General features: G+C 38.0%; 2 protein-coding genes across 2 annotated transcripts; one reads left to right on the top strand and one right to left on the bottom strand.

The window, feature by feature from the left end:
• Positions 1–1,239: 1,239 nt before the first annotated feature.
• LOC105045865 (uncharacterized) lies at positions 1,240–12,289 on the bottom strand. Its single transcript, XM_010924292.3, has 4 exons — positions 11,672–12,289; positions 5,867–6,352; positions 1,708–2,217; positions 1,240–1,610 (listed from the first exon to the last, which is right to left on the bottom strand). The coding sequence occupies exons 1-4, from the start codon at positions 12,191–12,193 to the stop codon at positions 1,530–1,532; spliced, it is 1,599 nt and encodes a 532-aa protein (XP_010922594.1). The 5' UTR covers positions 12,194–12,289; the 3' UTR covers positions 1,240–1,529.
• An 8,423-nt stretch (positions 12,290–20,712) lies between these two features.
• On the top strand, positions 20,713–21,958 carry LOC140857864 (uncharacterized). Its single transcript, XM_073257043.1, has one exon. It carries the CDS (start codon positions 20,805–20,807, stop codon positions 21,936–21,938), a length of 1,134 nt encoding a protein of 377 aa, XP_073113144.1. The 5' UTR covers positions 20,713–20,804; the 3' UTR covers positions 21,939–21,958.
• The last annotated feature ends 2,117 nt before the right edge of the window (positions 21,959–24,075 follow it).

Raw genomic sequence — 24,075 nt, 5'->3', positions numbered from 1 at the left:
CAACTACCTTAGGAGAGCGAGAGATGGGGTGTAGTTTGCGTCTGAGAGAGAGCGAAAGAGATCACGAGAAAAGTTCGCCTATGTAGCTTCAGGTAAAGGAAACCCAAAAGGCAGATCTAGTTAGCCTGTATTAAATGCGTTAATGCGCAGGACGAGGGGAATAAAAAAATATTCCAACGTGAGGAGGTGGACTTAAAATGCTCCGGTGGTTCAGGCCCCCCGTGAGAAATTTTAGTAAGTCTGTTTGGTGAGCAAAGCTTCACTAGCACACCCAACCAGGAAAGTCAACCCACCAATGCACCGTACTCAACTCCTGTGAACAAAATAGGATCTCTATGCCCATGCCATGGTCTCATCATCATTTATATATGTATGCATGTCGCCATATGTGATCAATACCATCATGCCTTGACGTCACATGTCCATGTTACGGCGGCTTCTTCAAACTAGTCTAGCAATTTTTTTTTCATCTGTAAAACTTGACACGAAACTACAACGAGCCTTACTTAAATCATGACTTGTAGACTCTACTTCTCTGTAGATATTGATGGCGCAATGAAAGTGTTGTGTATGATTAGACTGTTTACCTCCCATAATTCCTTTTCTGCTGTCAGACGTGGGAGGGAAGCCAAACGAGAACAGTAAATATCGTTCATCATCTTCTTCTATTGTTCATTGGTTTACGAGCATATGGAATTAAAAGGCAGTGCCACCTCTCAATGTGAAATTGTAGTCCAAATATCTATAAGAAATTATTCATGGAACCATGCAATTATCTGCTAATTTCCTTCAGCAACTACGACGATAACATGGCAGAGCATCCTGCCTTCACAGCAACCTGCTCTCACACCCATGGAAATTAATGGATCAAGACAGAGATGTTTTACTTCAATGAAGTGAACATGGCACCACGCACCCCAGATATTCCGTTTGTTTCTGAGAAAAAAACATGGTGCCGATTGCTGCTATTAAATATTCAGTTTAAGCTTTGCATTTTGAATATTATTGCAGAACAGTTTATCCGACCAGAATCAAATAAAGTTGCAATAATGAAAGAATCCAAAGAGTTAATTATAAAATAAGATGCAGCAAGAAATGATAATCACATGAACTAAAAAGACTGAGAAGTTCGGAAGGATAGCAATTAAAGAAACCAAATAGTTAAGTAAACAATAAGTTGCAGCAAGAAATAATAATTGCAAAAAAATAAGACTTGGAAATTGAAATGGGATTGCAGCCTGAGGGAAGACAAATTGTATTATGATCACCAGGTAAATTTACCTTTGGATTATAGTGTTGATTCCTCAACAACCACGGCAAAATATGAAGCACAGAAAATTTAAAGCATTGAGAATGGTTGAAGAAAATGAGAATAGCCACCATGTCCCACCATACGTAGGTAAATTCCCTTTCAACTCATTTGTTTTCTCTAGCTCCTCATTGAAATTAGAGGATGGTCAATACAACAGAATTTTTTTTTTTTTTTTTCCATCGGGGAAAAGAGAATCTCTTCAGCAGGAAAGCTTGTATCACGGAGAGGAGAAGTTAAACTGTATGCCAGTCTTTCCATGGTCATGCTCAAACTGTTTCAGTATATAGCAGTAGTTTATCTGAAAGTAAAAACCAAAACCCATGTCTGTCAGGAAACAGAAAATTCATTCTTCTTAGTTTGGTTAAAATTTGGATCGATAAGTTTTATGGACTAACCTCCATGCGGAACAGTTTTGTGGGAAATATTATGCCGAAACCTGCAGAGCTCCTAAATGACTCCCCAAACTTCCGAAATGAAAAATCTTTGAATTTGTTCTCTGTTAATTTAGCAAGATTCCCAGCATTGACAAATACATGACCATGTATTCCAGACTCTCTGAACAGTTTTATGGGTAGGTCAAATGAAAGATCAGCAAAGCCAGTGACTGCGAGGTCACCTCCCAGGACATCACTTCCAGGAGAGGTAGGGGAATCATCAGATTTGCTGGGGATAAACCTTCGTGAGTCAGTTGGGCCTAATCCTCTTATTCTGAACCCTAACAATGAGGCAGGCCCACTCAAGTTGCAAACAGGAGAAGAATGACCACCAACGTAGAATCGCTCAGGCAATGGTGAGGGCAAGTCCATAAATCCCCTTCCCCATGGCAGAACGACACCTGCTGCAACTCCAACATTAAGAGCAGAATTATAAAATCCCAAGGGAAAAGCGCCTCGAAGATCGAACTCCTGTTTCAGGGTATGAATAGAGCAGACAATATTGAGAATATAAATCTGTTTTCATTGAGATTAATAACATTAGTTTATTAGCCTAATTCATGAAGAGCTGCTATGACATATATAACATTATTTACTCAATTGATGAATAAAATTTACCATAGAAAATGAAACATAGAAAATAACATTTAAGCCAGCAGACAGTCCACCCAAACAAGAAATGACTTAAGCCAATGATACCCTACCACCACATGAGCAGGAAACACTTTCCAAGAGACCCAGACTAGATAACCGAGCACAACCTTCCCCCACCCCACCCACCAGCCCCCCTCCCTCCCTCCCTCCCTCCCTCCCTTTTTCTTCTTTTTCTTACACCGTGTAGCTCAATTCCATTGCCCCTCCTCAACAATCAAATCTTTTAAAAAGGATTTGTAAGCTACTTCAAGCCTACCTGGAAGTAAACCACAGATGATTAATTACCTACAGCCTAGAGGGCACATCAGAAATGGGAAAAATGCACTCCTTTTGAAGCAACCCTCCATTAGGATTCAAAAAGAACATCACGAAATTTCTTATTAATCTATTGAAACAAGACAAACACCTCATTTCTGTAGAATGAATCTCTACATGTGTTCTTTTACCATATTATCCAATTCCTCCGATCATACACCATGAGAATGAGAGACTCATTTCAGCTAAGCCTTTTGAACAGCACCCTCCCCCTCCCGCCTCTTTTCCTCCTAACACAAAATAACGCATTGAACACCGGTGCTTTGAACCCAAGGAACGCAGGCCAAATCACTCAGGTGGCCTAGTCACATGTTCATGGTTTGGCCACAGGTCAACCATGGGTTAATCAGTGGCCAAATATATTAGTGCTCAAATTCCAAACAACTCTGCACCTCTAATGATTCACATCCCACAGCCTGCCCTCATCTTTGCTGTCAAGCCCTTCCTCTGCTGCCAGCTGCTGCTGACTCAAGCATGCGAATCGTTCACCACTGCATCCTGCTATTCCTCCAATGTCAACTTGAGCACACCTCCTACTTGAGAAACCCCTACACTGTCCACCACTTCGCCATCACTATCCCCCATTTCTCCAGCATCTCCAACTCAATCCTCTATAGCAGCCCCTCCCTCAAGAAAGCCCAATTGCCATCCATGAGCTCTTCCATTCTCGTCCTTTCCCTCACCCCCTACAATGTTGAGGCTCCACCATCAATCATCCTTTGTCCAATGCCATGCTCACCATCAGAGACATGCTGCAACCACCAAGAGCTGAACGAGAGCAAGGTAGGCAGTGCTTGATATAGGGTTTTCAGGTTTTGAGATTGGGAACACCATCTCTCTCTCTCTCTCTGGGGGACTCATATGCTTTATTGGACATCTGACTGGCTATTTTGAACAGCCAACCACTTTGATCGATGGTCTGAACAGTATTCACCATTTCCTGGTTATATATGACCTAAGCCATATTTGGTTGCTGGGAGTGGGTCGGCAGGTGACCCAATATGGTACTATCTACTTGTTCATTTATTGTCTATATTTATATTTTTAGATACGAATTGGCATTCTGCCTTTTTCTTTACTTTGTGACCAGAAACAATATTGTGCTCTATATGTGAAATGAACCTTTTCTGTCTGAGTCCACAATGATGTCTTTCAAATTGCTTCCTCCACTTCATCATCTCAGATTATTCACTCGAATTATCTTCTACTAAACTTCTACTAATTTCTTCTATGCTGGAATGTTTTGCACTTCTCTACCAACTCAAGTAGGTTAGGCTTTAAACTTGTTATAAGGTCTTCAAATATTGCCTTAGACATTCTCCGGTCATGAATTTTCTTGCTTGTCTACCTCAAGTGGAGATGTAAAATGCAGGCTCACATGAAAACATGATGAACTCTTTTGTCAACAAGAATGTCAGATTAAACATGCCATCTTCAGCATTTTATGTCCCCCCATAATTAGAATTTTTACATGTTTTGGGCTCATTTTGATGTACGTGTTTCCTTCTAATTTTACCTGTGCAACATTTGATTTCTTACTTAACTTTCATGTTCTTTTAAGAATATGAGTTGTAATAAAGTTGAGCCCTTAGTGGAAGAGTAAATTATCAATATATCATGAGAAAAAGGAGAATGAAGGATCAAAAAATATAACCAAGGCCAGGAAATGTCAATTTTGATTTTATAATACCCTGTGTATGGCAGTTATCAAATTCTTTTCTCATTGAGAGGATGAGGAACAAACACCCACACTATAATTACCCAGGTCCAGATTATTTAGGATGCACCACTAAGTACAGGGGTTTGACCACTAGGAAAAGTACTAGTTCCAAAAGTTATCTAATCCTTAATGAAATCAAAGTCTGAGGAGGCACCTATTTAGCTTCGCATATTAGTGTATCAAAGAAGGTAGTGTGACAAAGGTGTAATGCTCATCTCAACTAGAGTTTCACAATGGTAAGTAGATTCCTTGATAGAACTAAATGACAACAAGGAATGCCTTGACACACTTTGTGTTTGAAAAGTACACAGACTACTTGTCAGATACAAGGAGATCGACTACAACTCATAAGATCACATGATGCATGGCGACTAAGCTTGCATCATGACAACGGACCTGGATAGACCTTTGCTTGGAGGCATGACCATCCAATGTGCTGTCTTGATCATTGACTTAGGCTACTACTAATAATCTAAGGTGAAAAATGTGAACTTTTCTTGCATGAAATCATTATAGAGTAATCCTGTTATCAAGCTCTTCAACTTATAAGTTTCACCCGTCTCATTATGCAAGGTCAATTCATGTATAAGTGCTCTCTTATATAACAGCATTGCTAGAGCACTTAACAGTAAAGACAAATCTAGACCTTTATGAATAGACAAAGTTGGATGTTTATTCAAACATGTTGATTTATCACCAACTCTATAACATACATTTAACATATTCTGCTCAGAACAACAGCAAAGTATCAAAACCTAGACCACTATTCATTGATAATAATGATAATAACAAAATCACAATAAGCCACTCAAGAGACTTGGGTACAAGAAAAAACCAAGAGACATGGAAATTGTGAGCTACAACATCACTATCATCTAGCTCAAGATCTAAACTAGCATGACCATATACACCAGTGATTCTCAAGACAATAAACTGCAAATTAAGTACAATGGTTATACATATCTATATGAGCTTTGCGAAACTCAACCATCATAACAAGGCAACTGTAAGGCAGTGGAATGCAAAGGAATTTCATCCTTGACTAAAGTCTAAAGCTAGTTACTAAAATTGTTCACAAATTAATGGGTTCTAAGTTCTAACACAAATACACGAAGCACATGCACAATATCTGCAGTAGAAAGTAGGTAAGTTATGCCATTAACCATGCTATGTTTCACAGTTATAGACATCCAAAATAAAAATATAGAATGTGATCACAGTTACAGACATCCAAAATAAAAAGATAGAACATAATCAACATCAGAAAATTGCAGTCCACGGCCCACAATTAAACACTAGCAAACCTTTGTGTAACAAGTAAGTTAGTTTTACAAGTTTAATCTTTGTCAATAGAATTATAGAGAATGTGAGGCAATCAAATTTATCCAGGGAACTTCATTTTAAAAAACAAGAAAACGTATCGCATTGTACCTGCCGAATAAATCGTAAACTCTTACTATCTGGTCCAAGACCACCAACTTGAGTACTAGAGAGAAAAGCATATCCACGAGTTGGTCTCAAATGTGAATCTCTGCGATCAATCTTATACGTGTATTTTATTGAGGAGAGAAGACTATGTCCTAATAACCTCCTTACTGATTTGGATGCCATGCCAGTTGGATCGGTCAAGGTACGCCATGTAAGATTGTAAGCCAAGTTATGGCGTGCAGTGGAAAGCAGACCAAAAGAAAGGCCCAAAAGACGTTCTTTATATGATGAGAACTTCAGCCAATCTTGAGAAAGTAATGAAACTCGACCGACAAGAGGAGTCGATATTGCTTTGAGTCTGGGCAAGGACAATCCAGCACTTATCTCTGATGCTTGGTCCCAGCCATAAGCCCCGGAAGCATCCCAAATGTCACCATAGCCAAATAAATTTTTCAACTTAACTGATCCTTCAAGTGACCAAGATCTGGCCTACAAAAACATCCTAAAACAATCATGAAACATGTAAAAGGATAACCATTTTAACAACATCAAACATGCATCAGGTGAATCTATGCTACAATTCAGCAATGAAGCCTCCTGCTTCACTGAGACAATGCAAACCCCAGAGTGAGAAGACTGTCAACGTGCTAAACAGTATTCAGACAGCAAATTAAAATTTCCAGACTTCATCTAGACACTAGAAAAAATGTGAGAAAAAGTTCAGAATGACAACCAGTTAAAATGAGTTAACAATTACTGTTTCAGATAATGTGCTGTATGAAGTAATTATAACTACCTAAAAGTGAATGTGTGTGCACGCATCCATGTGCATGGAAAAGGGAAGTGTATCCAAAAGAAGAGAGTGCAGTGAGCATTTTCGTCTTCGGAAACGAACATGCTACATGTACCCCATGGTCCTACTGAATGACGTACTCCTTGTGTTTGTCTCTTTTAAGAATTCGTTTGACACATAATGCAACTGTGACATAAGGATGGATTTATGATCTTTTAACACATAAATAGATTAAATTAGTAAAATGTCCTCTGACAGTAGGTGACCATCATATGATGGTGTAGTTGTGGAGTTACAAAAAGTATTCTATGCGGAAACATATGAGTAGTTGGCAGGACTCATACCAATGACCAGGTTTATAGATGACTTTGATCCTATCACATGCCATGTATCTAACTGAAGGCAATATCTATTGGATGGTTGTGATCATATGACTTACCATTTTCTTATTTACGTGAACGATGGGGCACAAGATCCTGCAGAAGCTTTTGATCTCATTCGATATTATATGCATGGTGTTTTAATTTATGATCAACATTTGCCTAATCAAGATTTAATAAACAAATTGACATATATCATGAAGCAAACATAATATAAAAAGGAACAAGTGCATTTATGATCTTCGAAAAAGGGCAAATTAAAAAAAGAAAGAAGTTTTTTAACCCTTTTAAATTGTAGAAAAGGATCATGACTCCTTGGTGCAAGTTTAGTTGAACAATCAGGGAGCCATGTTGAAGCACCATCAATATCATACTATGAGAATCAGACATATGCAACGCACATGAGAGACCATCACATGCTGGGACACCAGGCACTTTGGAAGAAACATTCAGAGTTGGAGATAATTTGAAACACACACACACAAACAGACACACAGAGATAGAGAGAAGGCGGTATAGAAGTCACATATATATGCAGAATGTAGCACCCATTCTAATGAATGGAATGGTAAGATTTTCAAACCCAATGTGGCAATGCAAAATAGACGAATTCAGGTTTCTATAATCATTTCTGACAGTTCTCAGCCATGATCTCATGTTGACAATACTCGAGCTAAAAGACAAAGCAAAAAAGGATCCAGTTCACAATTAAAGTTGCTGATATTCAAAGTTGACCTCAGTGAAAATGTTGCCCATGGCTGGTCATATTTTCAATACAGCAACTTCCTTGGTGTCCTTTATAATGGGTGCGCCTTGTAAATGGTTATGATGGCTGCTTTCCTCAGCTGACTTGCCAGCATCCCAAGATTGAATATCTGGTTTCCAGTTTAAAGAAGAAAACTCAGTTGCCCCTGAAGAACATGTTCCCCACAGTTGTCCACTTCTATATACCTACTTTCACATGCAACGAGTGCATTTCTAAAATGATGGTAACAATTATCATGTCGGTTTCTGAAGGATGATCATGTTTCTGCATTACATGGCAGTGAATATGCTTGACTTCCATAACTCACAGATGCTCTAATCTAGACAAAGGCAGATTTTGGACAGAATCAATTTTCAGAAAAGGTAACAGCTTAAGAGTGTAATTTGCAGTTGAGCATGGAACATGGAGAGAGCCTTTGACCAAGTGGCACTTGTGGCTTTAGTTCACATCAACATGCATTGATTTAAATGCTATTTTTCTTAATTCAAATACTTTCACAGAATTATGTGTATACATATATTGACACACACACACTACATTTCTAAAATGATGGGAACAATTATCATGTTGGTTTCTGATGGATGATCATTTTTCTGCGTTACATGGCAGTGAATATGCTTGACTGTCATATCTCACAGATGCTCTATTAGACAAAGGTAGATTTTGGACAGAATCAATTTTCAGAAAAGGTAACAGCTTAAGAGTATAATTTGCAGTTGAGCATGGAACATGGAGAGAGCCTATGACCAAGTGGCACTTGTGGCTTTACTTCACATCAACATGCATTGATTTAAATCCTATTTTTGTTAATTCAAATACTTTCACACAATTACGTGTGTCCGTGTGTATGCATGCAATGAAGATATAAAATAAATACACAAATATATATATATATATATATATATATATATATATATATATATATATATATATATATATATATGATAGATACATACATACATACATATATTGAGACACACACACACATTATGACTTGATTTCCCATATCAGTGTATCCACATCATGTTGCATCCATATCCGAAATCCATGTCTGTGCTTCATAGGAAGCAAATTATGACTTGATCCATAGACATTCATGAGATTTTCTTCCTTTCGACATATAAATTCTCTCTAATCAATCAAGTTAAGCAGCCTTCAGGTTGGTGTGAACACACACCCACCCCTTTTTTTAAGATTTCCCAAATCGGTGTATCTACATCATGTCATATCCATATCCGATATCCATGTCTGTGCTTCATAGGAAGCAAATTATGACTTGATCCATAGGCATTCATAAGATTTTCTTCCTTTTGACATATAAAATCTCTCCAATCAGTCAAGTTAAGCAGACCTTCAGGTTGGTGTGAACACACACACACACACACACCCTTTTTTTAAGATTTTCCATATTGATGTATCCATGTCATGTCATATCCATATCCGATATCCATGTCTGTGCTTCATAGGAAGCAAATTATGACTTGATCCATAGACATTCATTAGATTTTCTTTCTTTCGACATATAAAACCTCTTAATCAATCAAGTTAAGCAGACCTTCAGGTTGGTGTCACTTGAATGAGGTATTCATCAAAGTATGTCTCACTCTATATGTCATTTGCATCACCAAGGTGCCAAAGCTCTAGTCCGAAGTTGATATGATAAAAGGGGTTGTGGATTCATATTTGGAGCTTGGCTTAAGACATTAGATGATGGACGGCCAATTTTGCTAGAACAGGTTGATATAAACAGACTAGTCTTTTAGCATTTAGAATTTAGAGCTTTCATGGCTAGAGAATCATTAGGCCTATGGCTTCTAGATCTTCGAGAATTAGGATAAATCTGAATGATGCTTAAGATTACATTAGAAGATGACACATGAGTAGGGTCCACAGACCTAAGACTAATTTTAGAAACAAGATCCAAAGGAAAAGAACAGAAGAAAGATTTAAAACCAAAACTCAGAATGATAAATATGAAGAAGACAACTATATTGTGCCACTACCTCCCATAGACAAGAACAGATATCTTCAACTATGGTTGACAAGAGTTAGTGTCTTTACCATAGAACTGTCCCATGGATAAAAAGAGAGATATATGCTTAATAGTTTTTTCCAAGTTTGAGCCTATATCATCACATTGATCACATGTTTTTGCAAAGACTTCAAAAACCAATTATATTCTCAATGCCTATGCAATGTGTGTGTGTGTGTGTGTGTGTGTGTGTGTGTGTGTGTATAATGAACTCTATTTCTTAGAGAAGTATAACTCATTTGGAGATTTCTTAGGATTCCTCATCCACTCAAACCTCAAAAGCCATCACAGGTGTACCATAAACTCAGATGCCTCTCAACGGAAACAATGAAGTCAGATAATAACTTTAAAAGTTAAGTGGCTCACTAAAAGTTGCATGGCTGAACCACCCCAAATATGAAATATAAAATTAAACAAGTAAACCAGGAACTACCTTTAGAATGTTCAGAAGTTGTATGCTGATATTAGTCAACAAGAATGCATGTTTCCTTTAATGTAACAATCAGAACACAGTTTTAATGGTCAAACCAAAACTTCAATTCGACATTCCCTTTTAGTGACCTCCTACAGTCCATTTTGGTCCATCTACTACTTAAATGCAAAAACCATTCAAACTGGACCATTAAATCTTTGATCCATCTTATAACTTTTAGTTTAATTGATTAATCTATACTTGCATCACTGGAGGAAAGGAAAATCTACAAGTAACTAGAGTGATCACTGCTTGTCAACTGGTCATACAATTAGAGGCAGCCTCAAACTTAAAGTCTCAATTCCCAAATTCTTAGCAGTGGCAATGGTGGCAAAGGATTTGATTTCACCCTCTTGCAGACCAAGCATCCTTTCCTTTTCAAATTGTTGAAATTCACAAAGATTGATTGTCCTCTTTATAATGCATCAAATATATATCCACACTAAATATGCATCATATGACCATACGACAGAACTAGGGTTTTTACATATCAATTGACTGGTGAAAAACAAGGATATGAGAATGTAGGGATGGACAGAAGTATATAAAAAATGTTTTGAACACATTTTCCATTTCAAATGAACTGACCCATGACCAGGATTATCTATGGGGATTACCCCCAAGCACTATATCAATGATATTGTGATACAACGGCCGCAGGAAGATCAACCACAACTCTCAAAAGTCAAAATCATTCAGTTGATGAACCACTTTGCATGATTCAATAGCAGCAAACCACAGTAAACACACCAACCAGCTCAAAAGAACATTCCTCCCAATAGTAATTTCTAGTAAGCCGCCAACTTCAACTACATGTTTGTTGTTTGCATCTTCCAGCATTCCCTCGTAAGCATACTATACCATTTGTGATCCATTTTCTTACAAAAGCACTTAAAGGAGGCAAAGTTTATGCTTTCTTAGCCCGTGCTGCAAGCAAACCTTAAAAAAACCTCCTTTACCTGTTCTCGCTCATGATTCCAAGGAACCAACTCCAAGTAGATAAGATATTTTGAAAATCCCAAGCATTATAGGGTTTATCTATAAAAAACAAGCAACAGTAGTGACAAACTGCACAAACCCCTTCACCATCTCTCAATCCCAAAGCCTATTTCTCACCCTAACTAGAGATGGGATGAAGATTCAGTTCAAGAAACATAATATATCTTCAAATAATACACCCTTTATAACTTTCTTTAAACAAAATCAAACCCTTGGTATCGAATAACTTCGCAAATGCTTTCTTCTACCAAAAGAAAACCTCATTTATCAAAACAATCCGCAATGAAGAAACACAAATCATCATAATCGCAAAGAAACTACTAATATCCTCCTTATTAGCCACAAGAAAATGATGTTGATTCCTACCTCCGGCTTGGTGAAGATGCCGATATCACCGGTGAGTGGCTTGGCCTCCACCACGTCGATGATGACATTGGAGGTGCCCGGGAGCTCCGGAGGGCCCGCGTCGAGCGTGATGCTGACCGAATCGAAGACCTCCAGCTGGCGGAGCCGCTCGTTGGCGACGCCGGCGGCCTGGAGGAGCTCCTGCATCGTGGACGCCGACCGGAAGGCGTCGAGCACCTCGGCCTCGATCACGGAGTCCTTGGTCTTGGCGTTCCCCCTGATCACCACATCGTGGACCCGGAGCCTCACCGGACCGCTCGATAGCCGGCGGAAAAGGCTCTGTACCTTCTCCCTCTCCGACGGAGGGCCGCCGCCGCCCTTCCTTGCTCCTTCCTCTTCCTCCTCTTCTTCGTACTCTTCTTCCTCTCCGTTCTCGTCATCGGTTTCTCCTTCTCCTCCTCCATTGCCAGCCTCTTGGAGTTCCTTTTCTTCTTTTTTCTCTTCAGCAGCAGGGTTTTGATCTTTCTCTGAGGGGTCTGCCATGAGAGCAGGGGGGAACAGGGAGAGGTTCCTACTTGAAGAAATGAAAAAAGGGGAGAGGTTCTCGGGGATCTATTCGGTGAGATTTTTGTGCGAGGGTTGGATTGGTGCTTGGCTCTTTAAAAATTCTCTGTGCACCGCTGGCAGCGTGGAAAATCCGACATGGAGCGTATCATTTTACCTATCTATCAGTATTATTATTATTTTTTAATATAAATTTAATATTAATAAATTATTTTTATTTAAAAAAATTATATACTAAAATTTTTTTTAATTATAATATTTTTTTAAAAATTATAATATTTTTTTATAAAAATTATGATACCTTTATAAATAAATACTAAATTGAAGCAGGATGTCATAATTTTTGTGAAAGAGTGTCATAATTTTTATGAAAGAGTATCTTCATAAAAAATAATAATAATAAATATATATATAAATAATATTATAACATTCTTTCTTAAAAATTATGACATCTCTTCACAAAAATTATAACATCCCACTTCAGTTTTGTAACACCCCGGCCCAAAATCAGCCACAACCCAAACCAAAAAAAAAAAAGAAAGAAACAGGAGAGAAGACTCCCGAAGGGAGTCTTCTTCCTCCGTTCAACGGCTCCCAATCGGAGTCGGAGATAAGCTCCCTCCGGCCCTATTTGAGGAGGAGATCCCTCCTCTCTCCTTTCTATCGAAAATCCTAAGCTCAATCGGCGGCAATCGTCGGAAAATCCACCGCGGAAGACCGTCCCTATGCCGTCCAATTTCTCGTCGGAAAAGCTTCGCCGGTGACGGAGGTAAGCCTCCTCCCCTTCCTCTCTTCTCTTCCTTCCTTCCCGTGCCGATGTGCATGCTCGCCGGCGACCGGAGTCGCCGGATTTTGTTGCGGAAGAAATCCTTCTTTTTGCTGTTTTTCGTCGCCGGTGGTCACCGCCGACCACCGATTTGGCCGCCTCTTGCCGTCAGATCACCTCTCCTTCGACCGCTGACTATCTCCGCACCGACTGTGCTGCCGGTTGGCCAACCAATGAGGGGATCAAAGATCCCCTGTTTCGGTCAAAAACAAGCCGCGGGAAGAAAAGAAGAAGGAAGAAGAAGCAGAAAAGAAAAGAAAAGAAAAAGGAAAAAGAAAAAGAAAAGAAAAAGAAAAAAGAAAAAGAAAAAAAAAAGAGAAAGAGAAAAATAAAAATAAAATAAAAAGAAGAAGAGGAGAGAAAAATTTTCTCTCTCCTCTCTCTATCTTCTCTCTATCTTCTTTCTATTTTCTCTCTCTAGATTCTCTTTCTATTTTCTCTCTCTAGATCTTTCTCTCTTTTTGTGAATTTTATCTCTCTAAAATTTTTCTACTCTCTCTCTGACTACATCACGAATCTTAGGATAAACTTAAGATGAAAATAAGAGAATCTGAGATTGCTCCGAAATTCGTGCAGTAGATATGATCCCAGTCCGATCCTATTCGAAATTTGTAACACTTGATTCACCCTGATAGGATCTCTGATGATCTCAACCATGATTGCCTCATCGGAAGGATACGAAGATTCTCTCTCCACTTTCTCTCTCTACTTTCTCTCTCTAAAATTTTCTCTCTTTTCATGAATTTTCTCTTTCTAGAAGTCTTATGGATCAGTGGAGGATCCGGATACATAGACAAGTCCTAATTTTGGTTAATCCTAAGAGAGGTCCTCGATCTATGTTATTAGGATCGATTATCGGTAATTTTCTCCATATATGATTTTTTATATTGATCAGGGTCATGAAGAGATGATTGTCTGCATATGATATCGAGTGGAATATTTTGTTAGAGAAATTCATAAATCAAAGAAGAACATTGATTTCTGTGCTCGGATCAGTTACCGGTAAAGGTAAGAATCTCTGTACATGATCACTATTATATATATGTTATTTTACTGTTGGTCTTGCATCGTTGGTTTTGCATCATCGGATTTGAGATCGATGAATTTATTATACCTGAGATACTGTTATTTGATTTTGAGCATGAGTATGTTATGTCAATATATATGTATCAGAGATTGATGGCATGATTATATGGATATGACATATCTGAATTGATCATAATGCAAGACAGAATTGATTTGATGAAATCAACACATAATGATTAAATGAAAAGAAAGAGATATATGGTATGGACTAGCCTTGTCATGTAAAACATGTTGGGAAATGTGTCCCAAAAAGCCAATCGTCAAGCTGTTGACAGTTGAACAACCAAGTATTGTAATTGATTTATAAATAAAATATATTTGGCATCTTCATCATAAGCTTTCATCTTCTAATGAACTCCGTTGTTATGATGAAGTCCTTAGGACTATTTAAGTTCGATAAAGAGATGATTTATTGATTAGTCTTTAAAACTGTTCACGACCAAATGATAAGCTGTTAATAAGGACGGCAGCTTCTATCGAGCATAGGTCGCTGTAGGCCATATGGGTTGGTTGTCCTCTTAACCAAAGAGTGTGGAGACACTGGTATGGCATACAGGTGAGATGTACTGGTACATCATCATTGAACGTGACCAACTCTAGAGTATTCTGCTGTCGAGAATGTCTCTGATGGGATATAGGTATAAGTGTCCCTTAGACCTGAGATCGCCTCAGTGACTTGCAAGCAACTCACTGTGCTTTGGTACTGGACTAACTGAATTTTTAATTCAGGGACGGAAGGCTTCTGGGCACAGTCAAGTACTTGCGAAGTCAGAGTGTGATCGAGATGGGATTGACCACTCCAAGAGTTGGAGAAGAATGAGTCGCTGTATTTCAATTTAGCAAAACCTTGGCCAGGGTAATCCATTAGATGGATTTGATATTTTGAAATACAATGTGGACAACCTGATCAGAGTTGACAATTGAACTCTGGGGTGTCTTATGATCATTTTGGTCAAGGGGATGAATTATATGAAAACTATATCCGCATGGGTTCTAAGGATGTTGTTCTATACATTCGACCTATCCGGTCGTCGGGTACCATTACTAGATGGTCACTTTGATTGGTACAGAAATTTGTTCCTGTGCTACCAGCTTAGGTTTGGACCTATGAGGTCACACACATTAGAGTTCATGATCCGATCGGATGGTTGATCAACGATTAAGAATCGTTCTAGGGTTAAATAATCAATACGATTGATATTTAACCCAGTGCAAGTATTGCAGGAGGATCGATTAGCAATTCGATTGCTAATTGGCTTAATTTGATTAAGCCAATGGGCTGAGATTAAGTCTAATTAAATATGATTTAATTATATTTATTTTGGGCTTGATTGGATCAAGTCCAATTGGTTTATTGGATAAGCCAAGTACAAGAAAAAACTAGTCCTAGTTCAACTAGGACTTGGATCAATCTAATTTCTAATTTGATTAAAAAATTAAATCAGATTTAAATCTAATTTAATCTGATTAAATTAGGTTCTTAATTGGGTTAAGACCTATTTTAATTAGGTTGATCTAATTTTGGTTTGATTTGGTTTGGGAAACCAAATTAAAACAAATCATAAGATAGAATCCTAGTAAGACTAGGATTCCACCTTGCGCCACATAAGCCTTCCCCACGCCCTCTCTCTTATTCAACGCCAATCTCCACTTATTTTGTGCGACAAAAGCCCTCTCCCAGGTCTCTCCCACGTTCACAAAAGGTTTCCTCTCTTCTTTCTTACATGGAAGGTGATTTGGATCAAATCAAAAAGGAATAAGTTTGGATTTCGAATTCTATGAGATAGAGTTTTAGAAATCCAAAACTCTTTCAATTTTGCACCGAATTTATCCAAATCTTTTTTAAAATTTTCATGGCTTTTAGGGTACATATTATGCACCCTTTGCTGGTGATCTATGCACGAAAATATGGAGGAGGTGCTCAAGAGTTGGGCGCCCCTTAACTTGCCATGTTTGGATAAGCCTTGACTAGGTATTTGACCTAGACAAGGACTCTATCATATCTCTCTGTATAAAATGAGTTTCTTCGTGAAATTTTAGGAGAAGACAGAGATTTGAGAGACCTTTGTGTCATCCAAAAATTAGAGAGAAAGACCTTTGGGTCGTGGAGATATAAAAGACGCAAGTTATGGTGTCTAGAGAGAAAACGTGAAGAAGAAGAGGGTCTTCTTCTAAGGTTTTTTGTTTTCATATCTTTCCTCCCTCCATCTTGAGTTTCCTGAGAGCGTCTCAGATCTGAAACTCCTCCTTTTACTTTTCATCTTTGGAAGAGTCCAAATCAAGAAGAAGGAGGCACCTGATCAACCATCAAAGAAGGATCAGCGCAGTACTAGCATACTGTGCTGATTTCCTGAAGCAGGACTTCTGATCGAGATTCGTGGGCTCGTGTGGATGACTCCTAGAGGCCGGACGCGTGTGCGGCTTGCAACATCATCCTTAAGCCCGGATCAGCGAGGTTAGAGCGTCTAACTTGCAAGGTAATAGATCTGATCTATTGTTTAATACATACATTAGATGTGGTATAGAAACATATTGATATGATCAACATGTAGTTCATGCTATATTTATATATTTTAATTTTTGATTTAATGCTATGTAATAATCATGTAATAGGATCTTAGATCTAAGAATTTTCTGATTTTAGAAAATAAATTTTGATTTATTTTAGTCTTCCGCTATATGATCTTGAAAAATTTTCAAGATCTAACCTTGAAACCCTAGATCTGGTTCCTACAAAACAGCCGGCCAGGAGCTTATACCTAGAACAGCCCGTCAGGAGCTTATGCCTGAGACAGCCCCCACTGGCTTACAGGTGGATCAGCCGGCCAGGAGCTCATGCCTGGGACAGCCCGCCAGGAGCTTATGCCTGGGATAGCCTCTCACGGGCTTTGGTACGTGGGACAGCCGGTCAGGAGCTCATCCTGGGACAGTCTTGAAAGACTTTTTAAGTGGATTCGATCCGGATGATGATTGAGGTATAGACTCAGATAGTCCAGAGCCAGAAAGAAAATGTTAAAAATCATGTGATTATGAAAGGAGAAATGAAAGATAAGACATGAAACAATTGTTGAACAAAAGTGTTTCACCTGTTAATATATGATGATGCATCTATTTTGACAAGACAGAAAATTTATGAATGTTTGCATTATTCTGGACATTGAACATGAGATTTTATATTTTACTGCTTATCCTTATTTTCATACTATATTAGTATATCAGTGTGATATGAAAATTCTTACTGAGCTGTAAAGCTCACACCCTTTTATCTTTATTTTCTTCTCAGAGTTACAGGACGTTCATGATTAGCTATGGCTTAGATTTATGGGTGAGCAGATGGATAGATAGAGTGTCATAGTACCTGATTAGAGGATTGAAAAAAATTAATTTATAATTATGCAAGGTTTTATGAATTATTGTTGAAATTAATTGTTATGGATGTTAAGATTGTAATGATTTATTTTGGCCTTGCATATTCTTTAGGGCTTGCTCTAAGGAGTGTGCGGCCATCACGTATCCGATCCGGATGTTGGGTTCGGGGCATGACAAGTTTAGTATTTTAGTTTAGCATTTTCTTCAAGGATATCATAATTTTTAAGAAGTGTCATAATTTTAAAAAAAATATTTTTATCATATAAAATTTTTAAACAAAAAAACTGATCTGCTCGCGTTAAATGCATTAGGAAGTGGCAGCTATGTGGATCAATCGAATAAGATGCGTTTCATATTGGATTTTTTGCACCGCCTGCAGTGCACAAAGAATTTTTATTTTCCTTTATACCTTGCTTGCTCCGTGGGCTGAGGATCGGTTGAACAACGTGGATTTAAACGTTAGGCCTGTTAAGGCATTATGATGACCCATGCCGACAAAAATAATAGAATGGCAATAAATTCTTTGTGCATCATCCACGATACAGAAAATCTGACGTAGAGCGCACTGCTTCATTTTATTGGATCACGTAGCAATTACTTTCCAATGCACATTTAATATCCACAATTCTACTTTTTCATTTGAAATTTTGAATGATGAAAATACTCTTCTTAAAAATTATGACGTCCCTTCTTAAAAATTATGACATCTGTTCACAAAAATTATAATATCATTTTTCTTCCGAAAAAGTTATGGCACTTCTTCACAGAATTATGATATTCCTTTACAAAAATTATGACACCCCTCCTTCACAGAATTATGACATCTTTTCACAAAAATTATGACATCCCTTCATAAAAATTATGATACTCTATAAAAATTATGACATCTCTATTTCATAGAAGTGTCATAATTTTTGTGAAAAGATATCATAATTTTTAAGAAGTAGTGTCATAATTTTTTTTAAAGGACAGGGATGTCATAATTTTATTGAAGGGGTGTCATAATTTTTGTAAAGGAATATTATAACCAAAGAGTATGGATATTTTTGTCATACAAAATTTTTAAACGAAAAAAATGATTTATGGATATTAAATACGCATTGAAAAATAATTACTATATAGATTAATCGGACAAGATGGTGCACTCCACATCGGATTTTTTACACCGTCCATGGTGCATAAAGAATTTTTCTATCACTTTTTTTTTATTTTTCAATAAATCATAATTATTCTTTAGATGTTTATATTTATTATACTTATTTTTAATAATTTATAAAATTTATATTTACTTTCAATTAAACAAACGACATCAGTGGAACCATTTATCTCATATAAAAAACCAAAATTACCCTGAATAACGAAGAGAATGTACATATGTTCTCATATTTTTAGGTAGTTGTTATGTCATTCGAGGTTTTTTTAGTTATATTTGAAATTTTTTTAGTATGATAATTGCATCCCACTTAAGATTAACAGTTTGATTAATATCCTTAAAATTATGGATTGAAATATCAAATAAAAATAAATCTTAGGAGATAAGTATAGGTTTTCAAGTCATTGGATGTAAGTATAATTTATCTTTTATTTTTTATTTTTTAAGAAAAGAATGGCTTGCTTTTTAAGCATATGGTTATGTATAAGTCCGTCCCTTTCTCAGTCTAAGGTTCAACTAGTCATGCAAGTTGAATCTCAAATAAAAAGTCACTTATGATTCATATGATAGATCATGATGCAATGAATCTCATATCATATATGGATGGCATGCCAATGACCTGTGATTTGAAATTGATATTTTCAATTTAGTCTAACCTTGAATAGAATTCTAAGAAGAGAGAAGATAGGTTAAGGTCAAAATCAAGTGCGCTAACATATAGATTTCAATACAAAACTTCTTTTTAAGAATCAGAGCTTAGAGAGAGAGAGAACCTTTTCTTCTCTGCGTCTTAAAGAACAGAAAAAATAAGACAATACTACCAAGAGATGATTTATTCATCTGAGGTGATTAGTTACTCACAGGAGAAAATATACTCCCTTTTCTATTTAAGTTTAACAGTTTGACTATATTACAAATTAAAATTGGGAGGGGGGGGTAATTTATCCATAATCTTGAGAGGTTTTTGTATTGTTCTTTTCTTTGAGGGAAGAAGGGCATGCTATTTGAACACATGACAATGTATAAGTTCGAACCTTGTTCAATCTAGGGTTTCAACTAGTCATGCTCAAGTTGATTCTTAAATCAAAAGTCATTTATGATTCACATGATAGGTTATGATGAAATAAATTTCATATCATATGTGGATGACATGCTATACAATGCACATGATCTGTTGCATCATGGACCATCATATGTATCATAGATGGCCTATGATTTGAGATTAGATCTCTCCAGTTTAGTCTAAGCCTAAACTGAACAGGATTCTAAGAAGAGAAAAGATTGGTTGGGGTCAAAAGTAATTGGACTAAGACTTGGATTTCAATACAAAACCTCCCTTAAAAGAATCAAAGCTTGAAAGAGAAGAGAGAAGAAAAAAACCTTTTCCTCCTCCTCTTGCCTTGTGAGTATAGAGAAAAAAAATAAACAATACTACCAAGAGAGGATTTATTCATCCGAGATGATTAATTAATCCCAAGAGAGAAAACTTACCACCACGTAATTACTTTATTTTAGTTTGCCCCATCTCTCACGGACCTTTAGTGCTGCATACGTTTAACTAGTCTATTTCGAACTAGCACGAGTCACAGCGTCCCTTCCCCATGTTATTATCAGTTATAATACATAAGCTTAGAACTAGTTTGGGATAAACTAAATTTTCATTAGGCAAAGTTTTAATGTTTCATTAAGAAAGAACCAACATGGTCCACATACTAAAAGGTCGACGCTAACACTTTGCTCGAAGCCTCAATCTTTGGAGAGAGAAGCGTTGACACCGGATCCTGAAATCCGAAATTGGTGTCCATTTGATCTCCCAAAAATCCAATGGCAGCAGAGCTTCCAACTAGATTGTTGACAGATGGCATCATCCAAATCACGCATCCCCTTGCCAAGTTGAGCGTCTCTTTCTAATTAGCTTTTCACCAAATCTTTCAAGCCCTTCACGGGAACTTTGCCTGCCTTGGTGCCTTACCTTCCCAACCACTGTCCTTGGTTCTACTTTAACCAGTAACCACCCACACGCTTCAACTCCCTTACTTGAATTCACTCACATATATGTGTATATATCTCTCATGTTACTCTTTCACACCCATCTCAATTCAATGCCTTCTTCCTCCCCCATGTAGAGCTCTAAACCTGTAAACAGATCCCATGTCATGGAAACAAGAAGCACAAGAAGGAAACCTCTTGAGCAGCTGGACCTCCACGCACCTCTCAAGTCGACGAGGCGTTCATCCAGTTCCGTAGACACTATCAGCATGAGCCACTCCAATTCAGTGAGAGTTTCTTCCACCGAAGCAAGCCAAAGGGTCCCTTTTGTGTGGGAGAGCTCTCCTGGCGTGCCCAAGGATGCAGGAAGGAGAGGGTTCAGCTCTAACAGAGACAAAGGCCCTTTCCCTCCAAAGCCACCGCCCAACCAATGGCGTCCCTTGGGAGAAGATATCCAAAACGCCACTGGAAGACACCGCAGTCATGGAACCGATGATGGCAACGATGGCGACATCGATATGTGCAGCGATGGAACCGAGGATGCGGATGCCTTCTCGGATGCATTGGAGAAGATCTCACTGTCCGAGTCATTGGCCATTGCACATAGACTGAGCTCATGCCATATCGAACCAGTGGTCAACCGAGCACCGAGCTTCATCATGAACCGCTTTCTTCCAGCTGCCTCTGCATTAGCCAATTCTTCTGCTACCACTGCCCGTAAACATTGGAGCCGGAGAGCTCCTCCTTTCTCTCATCCATCACAGAAGGAGCTGACCAAGATGCGAACCAGGCGCCGAGTGCATGATGCTAGGCTTCAAGTTCCATACTTCCCACATGGAGAGGCTCGAGCCGACGTACCTTCGAAGGCTTGTGGGTTAATGCTCTTCTTTCCTTGGAGCCTGAAGCCCATGGTTTGTGGGTTCCGAACCCCCAGGGCTAATCTTAACATTACCCCTGGGAAAACAATGCAAGGATCAAGTGATGGACCGAGTTCTGAAGTAGAAGATGACAGTGGTGGCTGTGACGACAAGCTAAGCATCAAGGCTTGCCATTCTCCAGGATGGGGGCTACCTTTTCTAGATACTGGTAGATTAAGAAAAAGAGGAAGGAATGTTGATAGGGGGAAAGCTAAGGCATTCCGCGTTCCGAGAGAATTAGAAAGTAGGTGTGACAGAACCCAAAACAGAGCAGATGGTGGTGGTGGCGTTACAGAGCGCAAAAGAGCGGTTTGGAGCCTTCCTCAGCTCCGGTCCCCTACTGAGTCATGGCTTTCTAAAGTTCTGAACTCCAGCAACAGATGACACACACACACACATACACACATACATACATATATATATATATATATACATACATACATATATATATATATATATACATACATACATATATATATATATATATATATATATATGTATGTGTGTATGTGTGTATGTGTGTGTGTGTGTGATCTGGAGTTCCTCTTGATTTATTGCTACATGTGATGCGTGTGACTAGGTGACATGTAATCATGCAACGGTGGAAGAAAATAGTAAGCAGTTTATTTGAAAATGCAGATTGGAGGGACTGTGTGACACTGTAATTTTACGTTTTTTTTTTTTCAGTTGTCTCTTGAGTTGTATATGGTCGCACAAAAATGGTGATCACTTTGTTTAGATTTGAGATTGTATGCCGGGTGGCTAAACCTCCGGTGACGTCAAAATAAAGATTTGGGATTGTATGGCTTGTATCATGTAACAATTGTAAGCTTTTCTTTGTTGAAGCAGGTTTGATCATCTTTGGTTGGAAATCATGGCATTGCAATTTGCAAGTATTTTGGCAATGGATCCTCCACTACCTTTATATGCCTAGAGATTGTAGTTGGTAACATATGCGGAGATCTACCGTTTCCAAAAGGAAAATTTGTCACGTTAGCTGAATTGACTCCAGCAGGATTCTGTTTTCACCACTTATCCGAATAATACGTTTGCTCATAGCTACATGGTTTTAGAATTTTTCCATGTATGATGTGTATTGGAAATCTACCATATTTTATGTGAAACATTGATTGTGAAAGCACTTGGCACGCATCCATCACGCTTGTACCAGTGGTAAATTCCACATTCTTAGCTCCTAATTCAATGGATAATTATATTGAGCTGATCTTTGTTTTTTTTTTTTTTTTTTTTTGATAACAAGAAAACCTGAACTTATATTCATATGGCAACCAATTTATAATACAGAAAGTCAAAACTCGCAGGCTAACAGCATAGCAGTACAACTACTGGACATACGAGTCTATACCCATTAGACAATACAAATAGAGAGTTTTTTTTGTTGGATAATTAAAATCTGAAATGAAAATTGAAATGGATGACTCCCATTCCAATTTGGTTGAAGAAAATCTTATTCTAATTTTTATTCTAGAGAGGAATGAAAATGATCCATTCCTTCCATAATCAAATCCAGACTCATCCCAACGGAATCGGAGAATCAAAATCTCATTCCAGTGGAATGAGATAAAAAAAAAAAAAAATCATGGATGCAGTGATTGGGGCAACAATGATGGCAGAGGCGGAGGTGTTTGCTCGAGACGCGATCATTGCTTAGTTCCGAAGGAAATTCGCAATGGCGAATGTGATCATCGACACGTAAGGCTTTGCTGGAGGCCGAGCGATAGACGAAGCCGGGCGGGATGGAGGCGATGACGAGAGCAGGAGAACTGAAGAGGTCGAAGACGAAGAGTGCGGCCAGTCCCTCGGTGAGCGTGGAGTCGAAGTCCGTCTTGAAGCGGATGGTGGCATGGTCGTCGGCATCGCAAAAGGCACAGACCCAGACTCGAGAGATGCAACCACGGACGGGTTGGCCGTCGGTCTTGAAGCAGGGGTTGAGAGGGGCAAGCTGGGCACGGTAGTGGAGGAGCTGTTGGTATTTGGCCTTGGATTCGGTGACAGATTGAAAGAGTGATGATTTCTTGCAATCTGGGAGGTAGCATAGAGAGATCGACCTCGGCCTCTCGCTGCTACTACTGGTGCTGCTGCTGGACTTTGAGGGGCTCAGAAAGAGGGGATCTAAGAAAGCGTCGGAAAGAGATGGAATCATCTCTTTTTAAAAGTTATGAAACTGTTTTCTCTTATCCTTTTTTCTTTTTCTTTTTCTCTTTTTATAAATTAAAATTATGAAACTGTTATTGATTCCAAAAAAAAAAAAAAAGTTGATTTTTCACTGTCATGTCAATGATTTGCTTCTATTTCTAATTTAATTTTTTATTTTTTTAATTCTTTTAAAAAATTAAAAATATTATTATTATATTTAATTTTTATTTAATATTAAATTTTAAAATAATTAATTTTTAAAAATTTTAATTAAAAATAAAAATAATAATTTAAGTTGACTCTGATTCTTATCTTTATATAAATCAAGTAATAACAATTAGAATTATCCATTCCGATTTCGATT

Source organism: Elaeis guineensis, chromosome 5, assembly GCF_000442705.2.
Source record: "Elaeis guineensis isolate ETL-2024a chromosome 5, EG11, whole genome shotgun sequence".
Taxonomy (NCBI): Eukaryota; Viridiplantae; Streptophyta; class Magnoliopsida; order Arecales; family Arecaceae; genus Elaeis; species Elaeis guineensis.
This window is presented reverse-complemented; position numbering and strand designations above follow the sequence as displayed.